General features: G+C 42.2%; 2 protein-coding genes across 8 annotated transcripts in view; one reads left to right on the top strand and one right to left on the bottom strand.

The window, feature by feature from the left end:
* LOC109889385 (peptidyl-prolyl cis-trans isomerase FKBP8) overlaps nucleotides 1–14,812 on the bottom strand; it is a 52,619-nt gene extending 37,807 nt beyond the window's left edge. The window contains exons 1-6 of one of the 7 annotated variants that reach the window (XM_020480791.2): nucleotides 14,708–14,797; nucleotides 13,644–13,694; nucleotides 11,033–11,068; nucleotides 10,291–10,727; nucleotides 9,707–9,876; nucleotides 9,259–9,347 (exon numbers count right to left, since the gene is read on the bottom strand). In XM_020480791.2, the coding sequence (XP_020336380.1) occupies nucleotides 9,259–9,347; nucleotides 9,707–9,876; nucleotides 10,291–10,723 (692 nt within the window). In that variant the 5' untranslated portion in view covers nucleotides 10,724–10,727; nucleotides 11,033–11,068; nucleotides 13,644–13,694; nucleotides 14,708–14,797. Of the gene's footprint in view, nucleotides 1–9,258; nucleotides 9,348–9,706; nucleotides 9,877–10,290; nucleotides 10,891–11,032; nucleotides 12,006–13,643; nucleotides 13,695–14,707 lie in introns of those variants that run through there. The other 6 variants (XM_020480790.2, XM_020480792.2, XM_031822809.1 and 3 more) reach the window with 6 other exon arrangements.
* The window catches only part of LOC109889382 (RNA polymerase II elongation factor ELL2), a 50,752-nt gene continuing 38,966 nt past the window's right edge, over nucleotides 13,625–25,410 (top strand). The window contains exons 1-2 of the mRNA XM_020480783.2: nucleotides 13,625–13,794; nucleotides 21,329–21,376. Of these exons, the coding sequence (XP_020336372.1) occupies nucleotides 13,657–13,794; nucleotides 21,329–21,376 (186 nt within the window). The 5' untranslated portion in view covers nucleotides 13,625–13,656. The remainder of the gene's footprint in view (nucleotides 13,795–21,328; nucleotides 21,377–25,410) is intronic.

Consider the following 25,410-nt stretch of genomic DNA (forward strand, 5'->3'; position numbering starts at 1 on the left):
GACATTTTCAGCAGAAAATGATCCACCCTACTCCCTGTCTTTAGTCATTGCCCCTATTAACCACGGTTTAGCTTGCTAAACCCTTCTGAATATGTTTAATTCTGTTTGTAAAACTGGTTTATTATTTTAAGTCATCCATGATGGCTCAGTTGGTGTCAGAACTTGATTTTGACCCTGGTAGTGTAGTTGTTGATGTCACGATGGGGAGTGAGTCACACTCTATCTTGGGTTCAGAGAGCCTCTCCTCGATCACACGTTCCCCTCTGTGGTCAGCCCTGTTTACGCATCTCTGGGATGATGCATCTCTGGGATGATGCGTCACGGCAGACAGCTCATTTAATCTAATGGGCCTTTCTGCCAGACACACGTACACACACATGCACACGAATGCAGGAACGTTTATAAGCAGACCATTTCCGTGAGAGATTTACTGTAGTACACTATTCCAATACATATCCTCTTACCAGTGTTCCAAACGTAAAGCAGAAGTATGTTCTGGGTCATATCATTTTACAATCACACTGGGTTGAGCATAAGACAGACACACGCACTCACACAAATACATACATGGACAAACACACACTCAGAGCATTGCTTCTCCACTGCACCAAGTTAGTATTACAGTGTAAGTGCCAAAGGTGAATTAATGTTGTGAATTAATGTTTTACCAAATGTGACTATTACTGGCTGTACTTGTGGCTATGGATTTGAAAATCTACTACCATTCAAATCTTGCGACTAGACCCAATTGGACAGCTGAGTCTATTGTTATTAATGCCAGAGAACAAGCTGTGGCCAGTTCTTTTCTCCTGTTGTTCTGGTCTTTCTCAAAGCTTGGGAAAGGATGGGAGTCACCAGGGCTGGATGTGTCGATTCATATCCCTGTTGCAAACAGACTTTCACACAAAGTGGGTGTGTGTGTGTGTGTCATATGCCGTGTGTGTATGTGTCATATGACAATTGGAAATTCTACATTTTCATTGAGAATAGCAACACCCACAGATACCCTCACTCATTAGACAAGTCATTCATCACAACCCAGAGTTCATGCCCTCTCACATGGTGGTGGTTTGTGGCTCACGTTGTCCGCATGCTCTCTTTTCTTCTAAGAATGTCACTGTTACGTTAAGCAGGTACATTCTCTGCTGGATGTTGGTGTGATACGAGGAATAAATACACAGTGAATAAGTGTCAAAATAACATGTCTATATACAGGGAGTACCAGTGCCGAGTCGGTGTGCAGAGGTACGAGGTAATAACATGTCTATATACAGGGAGTACCAGTGCCGAGTCGATGTGCAGAGGTACGAGGTAATAACATGTCTATATACAGGGAGTACCAGTGCCGAGTCGATGTGCAGAGGTACGAGGTAATAACATGTCTATATACAGGGAGTACCAGTGCCGAGTCGATGTGCAGGGGTACGAGGTAATAACATGTCTATATACAGGGAGTACCAGTGCCGAGTCGATGTGCAGGGGTACAAGGTAATAACATGTCTATATACAGGGAGTACCAGTGCCGAGTCGATGTGCAGGGGTACGAGGTAATAACATGTCTATATACAGGGAGTACCAGTGCCGAGTCGATGTGCAGGGGTACGAGGTAATAACATGTCTATATACAGGGAGTACCAGTGCCGAGTCGATGTGCAGGGGTACGAGGTAATTGAGGTAGCTATGTGTATATATAGGTAGGGGTAATGTGACTAGGCAACAGGATAGATAATAGACAGTAGCAGCAGCGTGTGTGTGTGTGTGTATAGAGTTAGTACAAAGAAGGGTCAATGCAGGTAGTCCGGTAGCCATTTGATTAGCTATTTAGCAGTCTTATGGATTGGGGGTAGAAGCTGTGCAGGTTCCAGATTTGGTGCACGTGTACCGCTCGCCCCTGCATTTCCTGTTGTCCACGATCAGCTCCTTTTTGTCTTGTTGACATTGAGAGAGGAGGTTGTTGTCCTGGCACCACACTGCCAGGTTTCTGAACTTATCCCTTTAGGCTGCTTCATCGTCGCTGTGATCAGTCCTGTCACCATCACGTCGCCAGCCAACTTGGTGTTGGAGTCGTGCGAGGCCTTGCAGTCATGGTTGAACACTGAGTACAGGAGGAGACTAAACACACACCCCTGAGGGGCTCCCATGTTGATGGTCAGCGTGGCAGATGTGTTGTTGCCTACCATCATCACCTGGGGGCGGCCCGTCAGGAAGTCCTGGATCCAGTTGCAGAGGTAGGTGTTCAATCCCAGGGTCCTGACCTTGGTGATGAGCTTGGAGGGGACTATGATGTTGAATGCTAAGCTGTAATCAATAAACAGCATTCTTACATAGGTATTCCTCTTGTCCAAGTGGGTGAGGGCAGTGTGGATATGTTGGGGCGGTATGCAAATTGGAGTGGTATGCAAATTACCTGTGTTTTCTGGATAAATAAAGAAACGGAACAGAATGTATCATTTTCTTATCTTCCAAATGAGACGATTCAGCAAATAGACACTATCAAACCATTATGCTTACTGTGGGTGGCACTTTAAACAACTAACTGACCAATCAATGCTATTTAACCATGCCTCAAGGTAGGTACACATTCAACCTATAGATGAACACCCCCAAACTTAAGACAAGCTTCAGCCCCACTCCAACTAACTGGTCAGTGCAGTTTTCATCCCCATGCTCCAGTGGCTCCCTGAGGTCAATGCAGGAGATATTCCTCACCTCATCTCTTGGGAGAAACTAGTTTGCTTTGCTCCTTGCAGAATTCTGATCATGATAGCCATCTGTGAATCCTCAACCATATATCCACTTTTCCTTTGCGGGTCTCAGGTTTTGAATGTGGTAATCCCTTATTCTGTATGAGTTTTAAAAAACGAACACCGAACAGATTCACTCTAAATGTCAACAACGGCTGTTCATTTTATGGAAATTAAGAAGTTTAATATACACCAATCCATACTCCAAGCATTTTATGAATGCTTTATACAATCCATCCTATGGTTTAATATTGTGGGGTGGTTTGGTGCTGTAGGGCAGGGGTTTTCAACCTTTTTTCACCCAGGGACTTTATCAATAAACAAACAAATATCTTGTCATGTCTTATCATCAGGTGAAGGATAATGGCAAGGAGAAAAATCAACATTTTAAAATGAATAGATTTGGTAGATAGTATTTCATTATTTTGACATCCCCACATTACAATTGGAAGAGAAAACTCTAACGTAGCCTATTAACTAGAAAGGTAACGCCAAACACATTTTCACTAAGAGCAGCTGTTTAGCTGGTTAAACTGAGGTTCGCCATGTGTTGGCAAAAATGTATGTCCAAGTTAAGAAAGCTTACCAGCAGCCAGCGGCACTTACCAAACTGGTGGCATACTCACGGATGCTTTCTGAAAGTCTATGTCAGATATTAGAAATAATATATTATCCTCTTTTCTACTGTAGGTATGTAATTTAAAATATATGTATTCTGTTGTTGCTAGTGATATTCATAAAAACATCTTACAAAAATGATTCCCTTATTTTATATACAGTACCAGTCAAAAGTTTGGACACAGCTACTCATTTAAGGGTTATTCTTTATTATTTTTTTTACAATTTTCTACATTGTAGAATAGTAGTGAAGACAAACTATGAAATAACACATATGGAATCATGTAGTAACCAAAAAAGTGTTAAACAAATCCAAATGTATTTTAGACTCTTCAAAGTAGCCACCCTTTGCCTTTGACACCTTTACACACTCTTGGCATTCTCTCAACCAGCTTCATGAGAAATGCTTTTCCAACAGTCTTGAAGGAGTTCCCACATATGCGGAGCACTTGTAGGCTGTTTTTCCTTCACTCTGGAGGCCAGCTCATCTGATGGAGCACTTCATCACTGCCCTTCTGGAGGTGTATTGGGTCATTGTCCTGTTGAAAAACAAATAATAGCCACCCTTAACGCAAACCAGATGGGATGGCGTATTGCTGCAGAATGCCTTGGTAGCCATGCTGGTTAAGTGCACCTTGAATTCTAAATAAATCACAGACCGTGTCACCAGCAAAGCACCCCCTACACCATCACACCTCCTCCTCCATGCTTCACGGTGGGAACCACACATGCGGAGATCATAGGTTCACCTTCTCCGCGTCTCACAAAGACACGGCGGTTAGAACCAAAAATCTCAAATTTGGACTCATCAGACCAAAAGACAGATTTCCAGATGTCCATTGCTTGTGTTTCTTGGCTCAAGCAAGTCTCTTCTTCTTATTGATGTCCTTTTTAGTAATGTTTTTTTTGTTACAGCAATTTGACCATGAAGGCCTGATTCACGCAGTCCTGTCTGAACAGATGATGTTGAGATGTCTGTTACTTGAACTCTGTGAACCATTTATTTGGGCTGCAATTCCTGAGGCCGATAACTCTAATGAATATATCCTTTGCAGCAGAGGTAACTCTGGGTCTTCCTTTCCTGTGGCGGTCCTCATGAGAGCCAGTTTCATCATAGCTTGATGGTTTTTGCGACTGCACTTGAATAAACTTTCCAAGTTTTAGAAATGTTCCTGATTGACTGACATTCATGTCTTAAAGTAATGGTGGACTGTCGTTTCTCTTTCCTTATTTGAGCTGTTCTTGCCATAATATGGACTTGGTATTTTACCAAATAGGGCTATCTTCTGTATACCAACCCTACCTTGTCACAACACAACTGATTGGCTCAAATGCATTAAAAAGGAAAGAAATTCCTCAAATTCACTTTGAAGGCAGACCTGTTAATTGAAATGCATTCCAGGTGACTACCTCATGAAGCTGGGTGAGAGAATGCCAAATGTGTACAAAGCTGTTAAGGCAAAAAAGTGGCTACTTTGAAGAATCTCAAATATAAAATAGATTGATTTGTTTAACACTTTTCCTTAAGTTATACAATGTAGAAAATAGTAAATACATAAAAACCCTTGCATGATTAGGAGTGTCCACATTTTTGACTGGTACTGTATATTTACAATACATGACCAAAAGTATATAGAAACCTGCTCATCGAACATCTCATTCCAAAATCATGGCCATTAATATGGAGTTGGTCCCCCCTTTGCTGCTATAACAGCCTCCACTATTCTGGGAAGGCTTTTCACTACATGTTGGAACATTGCTGCTGGGACTTGATTCCATTCAACCACAAGAGCATTAGTGAGGTTGAGCACTCACGTTCCAATTCATCCCAAAAGTGTTCGATGTGGTTGAGGTCAGGGCTCTGTGCGGGTCAGTCAAGTTCTTCCACACCGATCTTGACAAAACATTTCTGTATGGACCTTGCATTGTGCACAGGGGAATTGTCATGCTGAAACAGGAAAGGGCCTTCCCCAAGCTGTTGCCACAAAGTTGGTGGCACATAATTGTCAAGAATGTCATTGTATGCTCTAGCGTTAAGATTTCACTTCACTGGAACTAAGGGGCCTAGCCCGAACTACGAAAAACAGCCTCAGACCATTATTCTTCCTCCACCAAACTTTACAGTTGGCACTATGCATTGGGGCATGGAGCTTTCTCCTGGCATCCGACAAACCCAGATTAGCCCGTCGGACTGACAGATTTATCACACCCAGATTGAAAGCATTTCCACTGCTCCAATGGAGGCGAGCTTTACCCCACTCCAGCCGACGCCTTGCATGATCTTACACTTGTGTGTGGCTGCCCGGCCATGGAAACATATTTCATGAAGCTCCCAATGAACAGTTATTGTGTTGACGTTGCTTGCAGAGGCAGTTTGGAACTCAGTAGTGAGTGTTGCAACAGAGGACATGTAGTGTATATTATTTTGCCAGACCCCCTGAAGTACCTCTGCAGACCCCTAGGATGCCGCAGACCCCCGGTTTAATACCCCTGCTCTAGGGAACACTAGTCAGAACCAATTGAACAAGGTTATAAAAATCAGTGGGAAGGAAGGTCATTGGAGAAAGCCAGGAAGCCCTCAGTGAAATCTATAAAAAACGAGTGAGGAAGAAGGGGGAACAAATAGCCTTGGACATTACGCACACACTCCATGACCAGTATACAGTTGTGTCAAGTTGGCTGGATGTCCTTTGGGTGGTGGACCATTCTTGATACATACAGGAAACTGTTGAGCATGAAAAACCCAGCAGCTTTGCAGTTCTTCAAACAAACGCCTGGCACCTACTACCATAACCCATTCAAATGCACTTGACTCTTTTTGTCTTGCCCATTCACCCTCTGAATGGCACACATACACAATCAGTCTCAATCGTCTCATGGCTTAAAAATGATTCTTTACACTGTCTCCTCCCCTTCATCTAAACTGATTGAAGTGGATTTAATAAGTGACATCACCTGGATTCACCTAGTCAGTCTATGTCATGGAAAGATGTCCATAATGTTTTCTACATTCAGTGTATATGGTCCGTGGTTGCATAGATTGCATGTCTTTGTCTTCTATGCCACTATGTTGTCAGGAAATACAAGTTGTTTGAATTGAAATGGATAGAATTCATCACCCTTTGGCTATTATGCAGCGCCTTAAATCAGACTTTGGTCTGACTAGACCAAGCCCTCTGAGGTGTGCTAATTATTAGAATGTTTGTGTTATTAGAATTATTAGAATATGTCCCAATATCCTAGAAAATAAACACCGCTCTCTCTAACATGCATCATTAACATTGCTTTCATCTCTGCCAAGAAAACAAATATCTTCCAAAAATGATACTAGAGTCCCTGCTGGGACATAAGGTTCTATTGAATAGGACTTTCTAAAAACAACTTCCGCTCGCAATCCTGACACAGTGTAACCCTTTTTCTAGTACAAAAGTTATATTAAAGTTAGGAATTCATAGTGTTTTGTACAGATGTCAAATAACATAGGTGTCAAGTAGTCAGGCAGGACCCCAAATGAATTGTATAAACTTTCCTAATATTTGCAAAGACTACATTCATCCTGCATAACCCTTGCACATCACAACAGCTGTCAGTGCACATGTTTTATGTTGTTGACTTTGGGTCAATGAGGAGCTGAGGGGGTGTTGCCCCCCCCCCCCAGGACTTTCCGACTGTGTTGGTCTTGGCCCTGTGCACAGATCCACAGATGTTGCTCTCCATGGGTTTATGATTAGGATGTGGTGAATGACAGAGTCCAGTCTGTATCTCCCTGGAAATACTTGGATGCTTTTGGCGTATGTTACTTGTGTCAGAGATGGCTATGATGATGGAGTCACTTCTTTATTGCCTTGTTCCATGGCTCATTCCTGGCAACACAAACGTCACTGTGCTTTACACTTGATTTATCCCGTAAACCTTTCACCAGCCTGTCTGAGATATCGAACCAGGTAAATTGTTGCTCATGGAGACCGTTCCAGGGGTTTCATTGGCCACATCCTAACATACTGTAACATCATCAGTGAAATAATCCTAACAGACCAAGTATTTTAGGATCAGATGCAGCAGCAAACCCACAACACGCCACGGTGCATCCCTACCAGCAAATCAGCGGGGCAGCAAAATGTTCAGACAAATAGCTATGAAGTGCTCTCAGCAGAGACAGTGCCGCTGTCTGCAACAGGCGACCGACAGTTTCAATCAATGTATCCATTAGAGGATGGGGAGAGGGCAATGACATTATTTTGCATGCTATTTAAAAAAAAATAGTTGTTATTCCATCTTAAAATATCAGTGGTATTACTGTCTTTGAATCACATCATGGTATAAAAAGCACCGTACAACGGCACCTTGTTTAATTTATGTCACTCCTTTTGTAATATTTTACTTTAGGAAGTCTCTCTGAGACACCACTAGCTGTCTTTCATTGTTGGACATCACAGCAGGGAGAAGTTACTTAAACAGCTTTGTCACCACCCTTTTAGGAGCTGGCATGGTGCCCAGGAGGACTACCTCAGGGGAAGGGCTAAATTTGACTCCACAGTACACAGCCTTAACCAGATGCAGCAAAACAATCATTAACTGAGCTCCTGCCTGCTTGCTTGCCTGGCCTCTCTAGCTCTCTCTGTCTACACGCAGACCAGGTGACTCACCTCAGGAACAGACCAGGGGACTCACCTCAGGAACAGACAGAGGTAGAGATTTTCCTCAGAGGATCACCTTCCTTTCACCCCTCTCTCTGCTAAAACAGAATTGAACAACTACTTTCTAGAGCTCCACAAACTCAATACTAACAAGACCTCACACATAGAATAGGACCACACATCGAGGCCAAGACGTGCACTGCATGCTCATCACACTGCATCAGGCTCTGGCAAGAAATAAAAGACCACACAGACACATGCCACAGTCGGAGGACACCCTTTCCCCATGGATCCTCTGAAACAGCTATATTTTGGGATGTAAACTCTAAAATGCAAATAGAGTGCAACGGATAACTCTTTGCATATAGGACAGCTGTATTATCTTCATGCTGTTTTGTCCAAAAATATTGTCACATCTTGATTAGCTCCATTGGGTTGAATGTCAACATCCAGAGGAAGATCCTAAACAACATGATTTGGTCATCTGTGTGGGAGATTAAACATGTTGTGTGACATGACACTCTATTCATGAGCTTAATCCAGTTTTGTTTACCTGTTTACCTTGTTAGAAACACACCGTTATATGCCTGTGCATGAACAACATTAATGTATACTTTTGAAAAAGGTAGCATGACATACGGCAAATATCTGAATTTACGGCTGGTGAACTGCTTAAAAAATATATATTTTGCAAATCAAGTGGTAATTTGCAGAGTAAGGATCACGTTACAGTGGCATGTTGAAGTAAACATTGCATGTGAAGTATCATTGTGTGAACCACAGGTGTCAATGTGTTAAATTCTATGCATGCAATGGCTCATTAACGGGGCCTGGGTTGTAAATCCAAGCCATTGGCTGTCATTTGAGTGGTGTCTTTACCATAGGGTGGGAGGGAGGGTAGAGGCCTCTAGCCATGTGTGAATGGTGTTTGGAGGGGGCCATCTGCTCCAGGTTGTGGTTCATTAGTCAGGCTACTTGGGACCGCCACACTCTGATCAACAGGTACAATAGGACTCAGTTCCTTAGTGTGATGATATATGTCACATTACTTTTTTGAAATGAGGGGTGATAGATGGCCAAATCAATTTTGGGGTTTTTACACCCTCACCCCCATAACACAACCTCCTTCTAGATCGGAGGAGGGGCAGGACTCAAGTTTAATTTAACCAATATCTTCATTTTGTTAGTGTTGTGATTGTGTCTTTGCCCTACAGTGGCGCTGTGGATCATGAATGTGTTTTTCTCCCAGCGGTGTTTACCTTCCCAGAAGTCCATAGGTGTACTGTGAATCTGCCAGCAGTAATGCGATCTCGCCCTGCTGCATGGCTATGGCACACTCCTCCAGGGCCTGTGTGTCAAACAGCACTGTATTATCCACAGATCTCTCACTGTTAATACTTTATTTGCACACATTAGATAATAATGATGAAAATCTATTAATGAAGAGTGATTAACTTACCTCAAATGTCTAGTGTTACGATGGCATACATTGAAACCTTATAGCCACATAGAATATCAATACATAACTTACAATGCTGTTGTGTTGTGGCTATACTGCAACCTATACTGTATATATCACATGTAGATTCTCTGAAGGAGCAGGCCAACCCTGTGTTATGTTTAGCAGGTGCAGGTGTGTGTGACAGGGTGGAGGACAGGTGTGCTGGAACCTGTCCTGTCGTCAGTCAGAATGTCTGTAGGGCCCACCTGGTTTACATCTCCCTCTCCGATGACGAACACCAGTTTAGGGTCCTTCTCCACCACAGTCCTGTCCTCCAGCACTCCCTGCATTTTGACTGTGACCTCCTGACCCCAGGCTGGGTGCTCAGCTTGCTGGGGGCCAGGCACCAGCACCTTCTTCCTCAACAGCCGATCATCTGGGGAAAGGAGGGAGCGAGGGATGGACAGACAGAGGGGGAGAGAAAGAGGGAGGAAGGAGGTTGGGGGTTAATCTGCTTGTTGTTGATCAACAGACACTTGGAGACAAAACAACTATTAGGAAAGGGCATAATGTTGTGTAATAACGTTTCAGAAGCCATTACATGCCAGTGTTTGACTAAATAGAATAGAATTTGACTAAATAGAATTAAATGAATTACATAGACAATACCCCACGTAACTTCCAATGTCTGTAGAATTTGTTGGCAAGCAAATTACAGGCAGTGCCACAATAACTGACAAACAATAGAACAGAAACGTTTACCATGAGAGCAATATTGCTTCAACAACCATTTCAATATTTCATCATTCCTAAAAAACTTTGACGTGACAGTATTGATTGAGTATCATACCTGTGATGTTCTCCCAGTCCTCAGCCAGGAACAGCTCCTCGAAGCTGGAGGAGGTCCACTGCACCATCTCATGGTCTGGGAAGAGAACCTCCTCCGAGTTCTCTCTGTCCTCCACAGACTCTGTCTCACTGAACCGCACTGTCTTCACAAAACTGGAGGTCTTCAGCTTCCTCTCTTCCACACAGGGGATCTCTGTAATCTCAGACATAGGGAGCTGGTTTAACGTAGTGCCCTCCTTCCCTCCACCCTGGCTGTCTATCCTGGGGTCTCCCTCCCCATGGGGTTCCTTGTCTTCCTGCTGAAGCCCATGGGACAGTTCCTTCTCCTCCTGACTTTCATTGTCACCAGGGCCTGTGTAGGCCTTCTTCAACACTGGCTCATTGGTCTCCACCACCCGCTTCTCTTGCATTCCAGGGCATGGTTCTGTCTCCATCTCACTACAGGGAGCAAGGGACACCATCTGTGAAAGCCTCCCAAAGAGATGATCCTTCTCCACCTATCTCTCCCAACACTGCCTGCCTGGCTGGTTGGTTCTGTAGTGTGGAAGCAGTTGCTCGGTCTAGTTACAGCTGAGATGTGCCTTCATCCATTAGAGACAGTCTGTAGTTTTTATGAAAACCAAACATTCACATAAACTGTTGTTAAATCCAATTTAAAAACATCCATAACTAGACTGAATCCCGGTTGCATCAATAGATTTTACCAGTGCCTTGTTTTATCAACTAGAGCTATACACACTCACCTTAACCTCCTCTCAATCTTGTTACTCCTTGATAGCCTACATATTCCAGAGAGTTAGGAGCAACAAGAAATTATCAATGCAAAGAAATTGTACAACACAACGAAGCACACTCGGTCAGCAGGCTTGCGTGACTGTAATCTGTAGGATTAGGAGAGCAACATCTAATCTGGCAGAACGTCTGTAAGCTTCTTAATGACTTCATCGCGCTGCCCCATAATGCAGTTTCCATGAATGCTTTCCACCAATAAGATCTTAGGGACTGCTGTCTTGGACGTAGTTCTGTCTTATTCTGTGGCGCGAGATCTTATTTTCCCTTTTTAAGTAGTCGAGTGTTAATAGAGAGACCCAACGTTCTTAGGATGGCCCTGATGACCTATGTGAGACATTGAGTGCTAGATTGAGTCGAGTGGATTTCCCTTTATATATTAATAATCAACAATGTATGCACTTCCACACCTTTTAATCCTGTTATACGTTTGGAGGGGAAAACAATCACAGCAACATGTGTGTGGCACAAACTAGATATTATTATCATCTGATGTGATCTGAGGATAATACATTTCTGAAAACCGAACAGGTTTTTCTAGGTTTACCACATACTTTCTGTGGAACAGGAGCCATTAAGCAACACTTTCAAGACAAGACAGGCCTCAGTACTATAATGACTACACACTGTGTCTCATAGAGTGTATTAGCTTAATAACTCATTGAATTGCAAATTCAACCAAGATCAGAATATACGACCACAACCCATGTAATCATAAACCATCCCTCAATTCAAAATGCACTCACAATTTAAATGAAAACAACTTTGGTTTTTAAACAGTGACACAAACATAATGTTTTTGCGTTCATGATTTTGGAGTGTCTGTCAGGTATCCCCTGGCACTGTGTCAACATAATATAAAGTATTTGTTATCTTAACAAGGATACATGAACTGAGATCTTGCATTCATTTTATACAGTTATTACATTTTCTTGTTTGAGTTTGTGTGTGTGTGTGTGTGTGTGTGTGTGTGTGTGTGTGTGTGTGTGTGTGTGTGTGTGTGTGTGTGTGTGTGTGTGTGTGTGTGTGTGTGTGTGTGTGTGTGTGTGTGTGTGTGTGTGTGTGTGTGTGTGTGTGTGTGTGTGTGTCATTTTTGTTTCTGGTCATGTCGCAACAGGAAAAGGGAACCAAAAGTACTGTCATACCTAAACTAAATATACTTGACTAAAGGGAAAATTAGCTTTGCAGTGAATGCTATGGTTATTTACCTGAAATGGGTATTGGGATAGACAGGATTACACTTGTCTTGTTTATCAATTATGTATAGACTGATTTAAGAACGATGCATATTATCTGCATAGAAAATATCAAAATAATGTTAGATTAATTAATTTTGCATCCAATGGGGAAATGATTTTCTGATTTAAATGAAATGCACTAAAGAAGGTCAATTCCAATACAAAGTATCTACTTTTTGCTGTATGAATTCAAAATGATTTGTGAGTATTATGTATTTTAGTTTGTGTGGAAATGCAACATGAACAAGGCTTTCTAATTGCACCTACATATGGTTTGATGATCCCCCTCTGTTTTATCCCCAACCCCCTTAATACTGTAGCACTGCAAAACAGCTTAGAGACATTTACTGAAAAGACCCTTATTAGACTAATACACAGCTGAGCAAGAGCCACACTTGCATTCTACAATTCCGTAATACCATCACTTGAGAGTTTGGATTTGGGTTGTTAAATCTCCTGAGGTATATTGTCCCACATAGTAGCTACAACCGACAAGAACATTCACAGTGATAATCTCTGGGGTCTGAATTCATTATCTCCTCTCACATTATTGCCAAAGACAACATACTGTACTAGGCTATGTACTGTACATTTGCTGTGAGGCATGTGTTGTTGATAGTCTGGTTCAGATAGTCATAGAGAACCTCAAATGGCCATATGACAAGTAAAAATACTCCATTAGTGCTGTGATAGATCTCCTTAACCACTGCCCAAGCATCTTGTCTGTTAGGGATTACACCTTTTAATTAACCCAAATGTCCTAGTTTTTCATCACTGTCTGTTTCACCTTATCTGTCTAGGAGCAGGGGATCGGCCCAGCTGATCAACTAGGCTATTTTTGTAGTTGAAAAAATATATAATAATGTTTTTATTTGTTATGACCCCAGGGCTGTAGAATGAATTAGAACATTGGTTATAAACATAGTTATCTGTATTAGGCTACACAAAAAGGAGATTATGATATATTTCACTTTATGCAATATAGTAATAACAATGATTATGATTAATATTCACAATAGAAGCATAACAAAACAAAAAAATCTGTCACAAGCAATTCTTCAATATGTTTTTCCCTCTAATTTAGTAGAAAAAAACTGAGAAGGATTATTATGCAAACATGTTGTATGACATTGTTATTATAATATCAAAACAAAGACATTCAAAGACATGCAAATTAACTATGTGTGTGTGTGTGTGTGTGTGTGTGTGTGTGTGTGTGTGTGTGTGTGTGTGTGTGTGTGTGTGTGTGACGTGATCACGGCAACGCAGGCAATGTAAACTCCTCCTAGGTGCAAGTGACGTTTCAATGAGAATGTCGCCAATTTACCCCAGTTGAAGTCATGGCAGCGCTGAGACAGGAGCATCGGTATGGGCTCTCCTGTGCAAAAATCAACAAGAAAGCTCAAAATAAAACTCTATTTCACGTCAAGCTAACCGATACCGCCATTCGAACGCTTGAAGCCTATCAGAATCTGAAGGTAAGTCCTAGACAATTCTTTATTTACTATCGCGCAGGTGTTTGTTTGGATACTCCTCCGACTAGTCTAATCTCAGTGAAAAGAGGTAGACCACTGGGGTAAAAAGTTCCAAAAGTGTCAGCGACACAGTAGCCTATGTGGTGATTGTACACTTCCTTGTGCTTGCACTGTATAGGTGTAAGCTTTATTGGTCGATGGGAAAGTGTTCCGTTTAAGTAGGCTATGGTTGCTTGATTATATGGGACTTCATAGAAATAATGCCATAGCATCCAGTACACAATTTGAGGTTGTTTTAAAATTGCTTGGAAAACGCCACCGATTTCGCTAAAAAGAATGAGACATGTAATTTGTCTGATGCATGTTTGTTGTGTAGAATATTAGCGTATGTATGTGATCCATTGGTGTTTTATAGTAAACATATGTTATATTCCTTCAGACAGACTTCATGTTTGGGCTATCTATTCGTAATTGAGAAACTAACAATGCAAGTATTTTAAATGATCGTGATATGTTGGAATAAAGCGCCTAACTACATTGTCGTTTCATAACTTTTGTAGTCTACTTTTTAACATTGGGATAGTCTCTGAGACAGATCATGGCGACATAGCCACCATATTTAGGCTCTAAATATAACAATAATTAACATTTTAATTATTGAATGTAGCATAAATGTAGGCCATCGAAAGTAGGCTTTAATCTATCCAGCAATGGTGTTACTTTCAAAAGTAACAGCCTACATGACCTATTATGTTTTCTGATAACATGTTGCAGTTTGTCATTTAGAAAAATGTGTAGGCCTAGCCTAATAGCAATATGCCAATGTGACATGGATAATGTGTAAGCGTTTCTAAATTACTCAAATTTCCGAAGGATATCTATTCTAAACGTGGTGTATTTGGTGAGAAATAAATACCTTATTTAGGACATGAAAACTTGTCACCCCAACCCTGGAGTCTCTTGTTGCTATTGGGTGGTGGTGGCAGGGCAGTTTTGTTGCTGTGCTTTTGTGCAGTGAGGGGATTCGATTATCTGGCCCCGGTAACGCTGGTGAGAGGAGTTTACACCGGATGAAAGGTGATTGCAGTTGTTTTGGAACCGGGCTGGTCTCACGAGCGTGATTGAGCCAAGTGCTCTGTTCAAAGCCCACGGCCAAAGAGTTTCTATTATATTGAAAAGATAGTCCCTCTAACAATGAAAATACATGTCCTCAAAGATGTAAGGCAGGCGGAAGGAGACAAGATACGGTGGGACCATTCTAGACAATGAGAGTGCAGATACTCGTGTGAACAACAGGCGCAACTCCGATATTATAAAGCCATCTTTTTTGCCAAAGTGTCATGTGCGTGCACTTACACAGAACAAAAATATAAACGCATCATGCAACAATTTCAAAGATTTACAGTTCATATAAGGAAATCAATCAATTGAAATCAAGTAATTGGGAATACAGATATGCATCTGTTGGTCACAGGATACCTTTTAAAAAAGGTAGGGACGTGGATTAGGACACAAGTCAGTATCTGGTGTGACACATTTCCTCAGCATAAAGTTGTCAGGCTGTCGATTGTGACCTGTAGAATGTTGTTCCACTCCTCTTCAATGGCTGTGTAAAGTTGCTGGCGGGAACTGGAACACGCTGTCATACACATCGATCCAGAGCACCCCAAAAGTGCTTAATGGGGGACATGTAATGTGAGTATGCAGGCCATGGAAGAACTGGGACATTTTAAGCTTCCAGGAATATTGTACAGATCCTTGCGACATGGGGCCATGCATTATCATGCTGAAACATGAGGTGATGGCAATGGGCCTCAGAATATCATCAGGGTATATCTCTGCATTCAAATTGCCATTGATAAAATGCAATTGTGTTCATTGTCCGCAGCTTATACCTGCCCATACCATAACCCCACCGCCACCATTGGGCACACTGTTCACAACGTTGACATCAGTAAACCGCTCACCCACATGACGCCATACACGCTACGCTGTCTGCCATCTTCCCAGTACAATTGAGACCAGGACTCATCTGTGAACAGCCACATTTTTGAGTTTGCTCTGTTCTGTGAAGGGAGTAGTACACCGCTTTGTACGAGATCCTCAGTTTCTTGGCAATTTCTCACATGGAATAGCCTTAATTTCTCAGAACAAAAATAGATTGACAAATTTCAGAAGAAAGTTATTTGTTCCTGGCCATTTTGAGCCTGTAATCAAACCCACAAATGCTGATGGTCCAGATACTCAACTAGTGTAAAGAAGGCCAGTTTTATTGCTTCTTTAATCAGAACAACAGTTTTCAGCTGTGCTAACATAATTGCAAAAGCGTTTTCTAATGATCAATTAGCCTTTTTTTAATGATAAACTTGGATTAGCTAACAACGTGCCATTGGAACACAGGAGTGATGGTTGCTGAAATAGGCCTCTGTACACCGATGTAGATATTCCGATTCAAAATCAGCTGTATGCAGCTACAATAGTCATTTACAACATTAACGATGTCTACGCTGTATTTCTGATGTTATTTTTATGGACAATTTTTTTTGATTTTCTTTCAAAAACAAGGACATTTGTAAGCGACCCAACTTTTGAACGGTAGTGTATATTTGATGGAAAAGATATGATGTATGTTTCCAGATGATGCACCATGCTGCCTTGTTGACAGAGTAGTGCAGATTACTGTTCGATTTGAGAAGGGTGCTCCTTCCTCACCGCTTTTGTCTGTTCACGTCAGACTATATACTGTTGCTCTTCAACTCAGGTTAATAGGAAATTCACTTCTTTTTTTTAGACTGAAACACGATGCCCGGACCTTACCCATGATGTTGCACATCGATTTACTGTAAGTCAATAAGTCATCGTTTTAGTCAAAGTATGATATAGTTGGGCTTTAGCGCCAAGACCTGTAGAGGGCGTAGTTCTTCCTGATGACCTATTACTTCTCGACGTCGACGCATTCAACCCAGCTGGTAATACACTCGTGTCCCCATGGACCTCGTACACAACAGCCTCCATTCAGGCTTTAAAGGTGCATCGGTTTCCTCATTTACTTGATTTAATGGTTTGTCGGTGGGAGGAAAAATGGGGAAAATATTAGTACTGTCTAATAAAACACTATTTTCCATCACCGTGCTAGGTGATGCTACTTCCTGATGTAGCCAGAAGTGAACAGACTGACGTGGCGTGCAACATCCGGAAGTTGACGGAAAATCCAAAAACGGTTGTGGAATTTTTTCTTTTTTTCTTAAAACAGCAGAAATATTTTCACTTTTTTTTTCTCCCACCGACGAGCCATAAATCTAGTTGAGGAAACTGACCCTTTTGTAGGGGGATGTTTTGTGTACGAGCCGGTCCATGGAGGACATGAGATATTGCTGGCTGAATACATTACATTTGGGCATAAGATGACAAACGATGTAAAATGAATAATAGGGCCATCTTGCAGCCAGTTGCGCTAATTTGGAATTGAAATGGGAAATCCGAAATGGGACATTTTGTAGAAATCCGTGTCATTGTCGTGTGTTTCCTTACCACCCCTGAGCATGGCATTGTTTCTTAATCAGAAACAGCTGCAAAGTCCTTCCTCTTTGCGACTGAGCTGAGCCAAACAGCCTTGAGTCCACTTGGCCACCTGAGCCGTGGAGCAAATTAAAACAGGGGATGTAAACTAATGTTTTTACAGTGCTACTTTATCAGAAAATTATAGTAATTTTCATAGTTGCATTTTGCATATCTGCCCCCCCCCCCCCCCCCCGTCAAGATAAATGGTTTTTACTTCCCTACACGCTCTACTGCTTTGATTGGTGCAGCTAGAAACTAGAAGTGTCTGTCCTGTAATGAAAAGGCACCTGCGAAAGACATTTGAAGGAACATGTTTATGAATTTTGTTGTTGTTGTGCTGTTACATTTGTATTGGTGTTTTGTGTCTGATGCGCTCAGGGTGTTGTTACATGTGATTTGCAGAGTGCATCATGGGCAAAGTATTGGTGTATTGGTGTTTTGTGTCTGGTGCGCTCAGGGTGTTGTTACATGTGATTTGCAGAGTGCATCATGGGCAAAGTCATAGTAGCCTATCATTTCACTTCCTCTGTGAGAACCATGAGCACGGGCTGATTTGGCTTTGCTATACTGCAGCCAAATCCTGCCAGCAGCCCACATACCAGCAGCCTATATTCCCTGTAACTATTACCCAGGTTGTTGCTGTAAATGAGAATGTCTTCTCAGTCCACTTACCAGGCAACAAAGGTTGCACCGTGTCCTTTGCAATGTAGAAAAACGCATGTCTCTAAACCTTTCAGTAGGTATCCATAACGAGCTTCATCTTATTACTGTTTCTGTGGCGGATTCGTGGCCACAATTTATGGAAAATGCCAAAACTTTGGAGACGACAATAGATGACGAAGTCAAAGATACTGGTTTCCATCTGTGTTTTCCCTAAATGCTTATGAAAAAGCCAGCACCAGCCACAGCCTAGCCAGCTGGCTAATCTTCTGAATATGGTGTAGTAAAAAAAATCACAGCAACAACTGATAACAAAAGCTAGCTAAATAAGGTTTGCAGGATAGGGTACTGACAGCTGTCAGTATAGCTAGCTATTTATTGATGTTTCTCCACTCCATGTGGAAATCACCTTCCCTTCCCCAATTCGTGAATATGTGTAAGTAGCCTGCGTCATTCTTCGGAGGTGGAACCTAAACGAGCATTTCCGCTCTAGAACAGGAATTACATTGAAATAGGGGTGGGTGGCATTGTCCTCTGGTGGTGTCCTTTTAAACATTTGAAACCTTGCCCAATTCCAGAGCTTATTGGTCCCTTAGGTGGTGTAGAACTATGGGTTGCTTTCCCCAATGACAATGCATGGTAACTTCCTCATCTGTTGAAGGCCAATGTAGGCTGCTGCAGTATAAACAGATGCTGAGTAAAATATACGGGTGTTTTGTCTCACTAATGTAGACTAATTCTGCTCTCATTTCAACAGTCAAAGTAGATTATTATTATATATATTATTTTCTCTTAACCAAATATTCATAGCTCATGTATAAATTCTGTGTGGGTTTTAGTTGATTATATGCTGGGCTCTAAAATAAAATAAAAAATCATTGGTAGCACTGGTACTCCCAACTTAAAGTTAGGAGCACAAAATAAATTTAGTAGCACCAGAAAAGTAGAGTTTTACATTGATTGAGATAAAGCCTATATGAACTTCAGCAATTTTTTTGAAGCCCACGCTGTGCCTTAGAAACAAAAAAACCTTTAGACATAGTTAATTATAACCTAAAATGTTGATACACATACCTATTAATGAAATTAGTCATTTGTGGAATATTAGGTTTCTACATTGTGTAAAAGCACACTTTTCCTATTGTTGTCAGCTAGCTAACCGAACAAGGTGTAAACAAATGGTTAGAGGCCCACGAATAGTTTTAGAACGGCCTGCGACATGGTTTATGAATGTGTAAATGCGGCCCACCACTGTGCAAAATAAAAAATGTAGCGCCTACATGTAGGTCATAACTTTTGAAAAATTTGTTTCTCTCTAATAATTAGGGCTGGAAAATGCCAGGTACCTAACAACAAGATATTATCACAATACTTAGGTGCCGATACAATTATGTATTGCAATTCTCACTCACTATTGCAATTCGATGCTCCAAACAAATTCCTTGCCAAAATACTCAAGTTGCTCATCTGCTGCAGAGGGACATGAGAACTTGTTTTGATCAGTCATAGAAATAAAAGTGCTGACATGTTGGCTTACCATTTTTTTAAGAAGATTGAGAACAAACTAGAGAGAAAATGAGAAATACTGGAGTTTTGGCGCAGGTACAGCCGACCTAGAGCTGGCTAACTACCTAGCAATTGTTTTTATTTAACTAAAATGGCTAAAAATATTTTAGAGCATATGTGACCAAAAGGGGTGGACTTTAGAGCCCTGATCATATTCCTCATTCAGCACACCTGCACACTCCTTCAACGGTTAACACCTTCTCACAAAGCAACTGTTTTGATTATCCAGAGGTTGTTGATTCTGCTATTCACAGGTCTTCACTGTCAGCCCTAGATACAAACACAATTTCCCTAGTATAACATCAGATTGTATACACACATTCCCCAAATGTTTTTGTTTTTTGTAATTTGGGGGCTTATATTTTGTCCTATTTCTGGATATTTGTTTTTTGCATATCACAACCCCCCCCCCCCCCCAGAGAGTGAGGTCACGGCCAGGGTCTGTCATTATCAATGGAGCAATTAGGGTTAAGTGCTTTGCTCTAGTGTAACACTGGTGTTACAGTCAAAAAGCAGCAACGGTGGTCAAGTCTGGTCATTATGGGTTTCACTCCGACTATAGGAGCAAAGTGGCAGCCCCTAACCTCTGTTAGTGACATTTATCCTGCAACTCTTACCCATGAAAAGAAAAGGATCTCTAATAAGCCTACACTTTAAAATACAAAGTGAGCTGTAGGCCTGTTAAGCATTGACCAGAGGGAAAGAAAGAAGCATGATGACCTCTCCCAAAACCACCTATAATAGATAAACAGGCCTGTTGACCATGGCTGCAGCTGTACCTTTCAGATAGTGGCTCTTATCTCTTGACCCTGTACCATCGCTAGGAGTACTTCAGAGAGCAGAGAACCGTTTTTTTTGTTCTCTTCAATGTTACATTCTGGTCATATTAAGGTACTGATGCTTGAATGTTGAGGAACTCCTGAAGCATGCTGTCACCTCTTTATGGTTAGATAAAGGCTTATTTGGGGGACAGCTTTGTACATGAACGACTGTATTGTGACTTGCACAAACCTAAGGGCTGATCAAATGTAGCCCACTTGTAAACGAAGGCTACTTCCCACTTGTAAACGCAGGCTACTTACACATTAGTAATCAGCTAAGAAAATGATTAGGGATTTTACACTAAAAGCTTTGTGATGAGGCTTTTCCGTTGATACGCCCCCCCCCCCCCCCCCCCCCCCCCCATTTCCAATTGACTATGAGAACTGATTGAGTGAAACAAGGTTTCTGTGCTCTAGATTGATTAATCAGACACATTCCAGTGCAGATTAGCAGTGAAGCCCCTTGATCTGTGGACCTGGCCGTATAGAACCATGATACTGGTGAGGGGCCATGGATATGAGCACACTCACAAAGCCTTAAGAGCACATTTTATTATTGAATTAACACTTAAGAAGTTGTACGCTGGCCATTGGGGCAAATAAGCGATAGGAAACTCTAATTATTGTGATAGTTGGCTAATGGGTATAATCCCCACTGGTCTAATTGAACTAAGTAGTACTGTTGTAATACATTGTTAGCTTGATGAATAAAGGGTGATTGCTTTGTGAGAAATTGACAGTGTTGAGCGTGCAATTGCAGAAAAGGTATTTGCTAGCATATCTTGACCAGATATGAAATAACAATATTTCCTTTCAATATTTTAAATGCTACTTGATGTGTTTTTAGGATCAATTGTATTTTATCTGCAATGCTTGTGTCTGTTATATTAAATGATAACCACTTTCTCCGTTTCTCTCCTCCTTCCCAGGGATCCTTACCAAATCAGCCAGCAGTTTGCTTCAAGGGGAGCCAGGGGGTAAGACGAATGTGTTTTTGCACCTCCTTTCTAAAGCTTTAGAAATGAAATGCTTTAATTAGTTCTGATTTGCCGTATAGGCAGCACTCGCAACCGCTCTGCCACTGCATTTTTCACGAGATCCAAACCCAATGGCTTTAAACAGGAGGGCGGTTCAGTTGCATGCATGTGCATCCACTGACTAAACCCCGAAGGCCCGCCTGATTTAGATGGCACATATTGTGAGGATCTTGTTCTATTCTTCAGCTGGTGGTTATTGTTGCCTTACAGGGATATACAGTAGAGTGGAGCAGTTCTCATATTTGTCGTTATAAATACATTAAAAGCTTGACTGCCTCGCAAAGAGACTATCAGTGTTTAATGTGGCCTCCCTTTGCATTTGTGGCGTGTGAGTTAAGGTTTATGTTTCAGGCAGCTCTTTCCATGTTAGATTTAGAACCGGATTTAATTGGTCCTGCCACAGCAATGTTTATACAGAGTCTTTATTTACACAAGTACAGTACTGCCAGTCATTCTGAAAACTGGAAGCATATAGCTGGTATTCTCACAGTATTCCAGGACCATGTTTGTGATTTTTATCTGACTACGGGGGGAAAAGGTAATATTGCAAATGCATAAATACTGCAATGCAGGTTTGTTTGAATGTGGCCTGTGTCATATTATCCTTGATGCTGAGTGTAGTCAGACCTAGTACATCACCTACAGAAACACTTGGCAGTGAAATGGAGAAGACATTCCTGTGAAACTGCAGTAAAGAAAGATGCCTGTGTCCAACCAGATTAGCCGGGGCACTAGAGCAGCCTCCCCAGCGCTGCCTACTGCACATTTACCACACAATCAGCCCTGTCTAAAAGGAGCTGCTCTAATCCCTGCAAGAGCCGATTGCATTGACGAAAGTGACTTCGCTCTGTACACAAACGCTGGCCTGCGCGCTCACACGGGCCCTAAGAGCGGGTACACCATACCCTCAGGCTGCTAGCCAGGTTACTGGGTCAGGCTGGCAACTGGAAAGGCTTTGTTTGGAGAGGGGGAGGAGGTTGGGGAGTTGGTGAACCCCAGGGAGCCCCATGTCTCCACGCCTGTTGTCTCTGTGTAGACATGAAAGAGCCGAGATGAGGAAAGGGGGATGCTATGGCAGCCGTGGAGTTGTTCTCCCTCTGTCTGCACTGTTCTTTATGGCGCTTCATCAGAAAATAATAAAGTATTCTGACACAGAATGTAGCTTAGGTAAAAACAAACCTATCTAAGGCATATGCAAACCAGCGAGTGTAATTGAACATATGCAAAACACACGAGATGAATACGGATAGGAAACGTCAGTCGTTCTGTTTAGTGTGTAATTGAAGTGTGCTTTAATCACTGAATAGGATTTTGTGATTATATATTTGTTGGCACATTACATATTCAAATTGCTTTGGCGGAATTCAAGTATAGGCTCCCTCCCCCTCTGACAGCGCCCCCCTGCGCAGGCCGATTGGGCATTAATGAGCTATCTGCAGCCGTTGGAGGGAGAGCAGATTAAGCTGTTACTGTTGGGGGGGGGGGATGCTGGTAACATGGCAGACTGGAGGAGTACACCGGACAGAGGGGGACCAGTGGGCTCTAAGGTGCCTTACAACAGTACAGTAAAGTGTCCTTGCCCATCTTATCTAGAGCAACATATTAGAAAAACCTACTAGCCTAGAGGAAGAGTGGGTGAAGAGAGGGGTGATTCTTGTGACAGGTGGCAGTGTCCTCTTAGATGTGCCCTACCAGTTCAAACAATTCCTGCTATTGTCTCAGGGCTTGCTAGCTCATGTCACATTTCCATTTCCAGTGCCAGTAAGCCAAGGGAATTCCCATAACCACTCTGCTGGCCTCTCTCCAACACCTTTGGTGTTAGGAGTTAGTCCCCAGATCAAGCAATGCCATGCTGTGGTTGACACACAGATTTCCTCTGGCTATGTGGCCAACTATGTATCACCTGGTGATGTGTAGGCACTCATGCTTGACAAGTGCCCACATTGTCCCCCCCAGTGATAAGGTTGGAACCATTTGCTCATAACAACTAGCTATCCTTGTCATATTCAGAATGTTATTGAAGGGAAGAAAATTGAAAAGCTTGATCAGTAATGAGATTTCAGTTGCAGTGGTTAAAGAAATAACAACCTTGTCATGTAAGCTAACAAATTAAAAGTGGAGCAGGTGACGCAACTGTAAAGAAATAAACGTGAAGACGAGAGGGTTATGTGAAATTCTTTTCCCATTTCACAAAAGCTCTCAGTCTAAAAGGAATTCAGGTCTGGATTACTTTGAAATCGGCACTTGGGATCTAGGAACTTATTCAGTTTAGGTTTGGGTTCTCATGGTCTGGAATTTCACATCCTAGTGCTTATTTTCCTGTAGTGCTGGCAAAGCAGTCTTTTAGCTGGCATGTTTTATGTCTGCTTAGTAGAAATGGAATCCTTTATTAGCTCTTAGCTCTCTTTGGTGATTTGTTTTTTACTGCGTTTTCACAGCATTGGACATATTATCCATCTCTTATGTCGAGTGCATGTACACAAATGAACAGTGTGTGATTTTCAAGTTGTTTTTCCACACCTAAGGTAGCGCCTGTCTTTATTAGCAAGAGTTCTGTCCAATGAGCTCTGTTACAGTATTTGTGCCATATGGTGACAATTCATTCATTGTAGGGATATTGCAATTTGTGAGATTGGATAGTGTTTATTTTTGGATTAGGTTGGCACACTATTTCCTCATGGCTCTGTTGTGCGGGGATAGAATTCTATCACATAATCCTGCAGTGTGATCACTTTCCTGTTTGCCTCCAGAAATCTTCTTGCAAATGATGAGATTCCTGTTTTGCTTCCCACTCAGCTTCCCAAATAAGAACTAGAGAAAGGATCTGGGTTAAGCATTGTCTTGCTGGTACAGTATGCCCTCAAAATGGGATCTCTGCTCTTGCCAGAATTGCCATAATACAGTGTTACAGCCACAGGTTTTTTAAAATGTGTGCTCTCTATAATCTGTTTGGGCTATATATTGCAGAGCAGTCTCTTTCTGTGTTTCACATTGACGGTGATCTCATCCCCCTCCAGATATGGGGAATACCTTGCATATAAGAGTTGATATACATAGCTGCTGGGCAGACCATCCAGATATTATCGAACTGAAGACTGGCTGGTGCTTAGAGGAGGAGAGGAAGGGAGCATTCTTCCCAGAGATCTTCTCATGACGACTGTGTGTGAAGGATCAGCTAGCTGCCCCCTCCCGTCTGCCCCCCCCCCAGATTATTGTGCCGTTTCACCCCGTGCCTTGGCTTGGGAGACATCTACCCCCACCCAGAGCGCTCCGCCTCCCTTTCTCACTGCAAATGAGCTCTTGTTCTGTGTGTGTGTGTGTGCACGCCCGTCAGTCAGTATTTTTTTTCCCCGAACACTAATTAGAATAACAATAAGAGGAATGCGGTTAGAGCAAGGTCCTTTCCCAGTGGCTCAGCCAGAGGTTGGGGGAGTTGTCCCACGTGTGCCTGAAAGGGCACACGCCGCTCTATTCATCCAGATGTGTCAGGCAAAAAGCCCTGCGTGTCTGAGGCCCACTGTTTTGACTGGCAAAGCTGTTGGCCCCATTTTGGGATCACATATCGGAGGGACAAGCCGCATGAGACCTCTCCCAGTCCAGGGAAGACTGGCCCTCTTTCTTTAGCAAGCTCCTCTGATATTGAGATTGCTAATGTAGCTCCGAAGTAGTCATTTGATGATGATATTATCCAAGTTATCGCACAACAAGGGCTTTTTAACGAGCATATTTTAGCTAGTTTTTGTGTAGCAATTAAACACGTAACTTAACACTGATATGGAACTGAAGGTATAGAGTTTTGATTGTTTGGCGCATTGAACTGAGACCGTTGTTTCCCAGCAGCACTGATCTGTCTGGCCTGACACAGCCTCAGTGTGTAGTATCCTCACCAGGATGACTATCGGTTCCAGGAGGTTGTTGTAGCTCTGCTCACATACAGTATTAGGTCAACCATTTTGTTTATTAGCACAGGTCAA

The sequence above is a fragment of the Oncorhynchus kisutch genome, linkage group LG4 (genome assembly GCF_002021735.2).
Source record: "Oncorhynchus kisutch isolate 150728-3 linkage group LG4, Okis_V2, whole genome shotgun sequence".
NCBI lineage: Eukaryota > Metazoa > Chordata > Actinopteri > Salmoniformes > Salmonidae > Oncorhynchus > Oncorhynchus kisutch.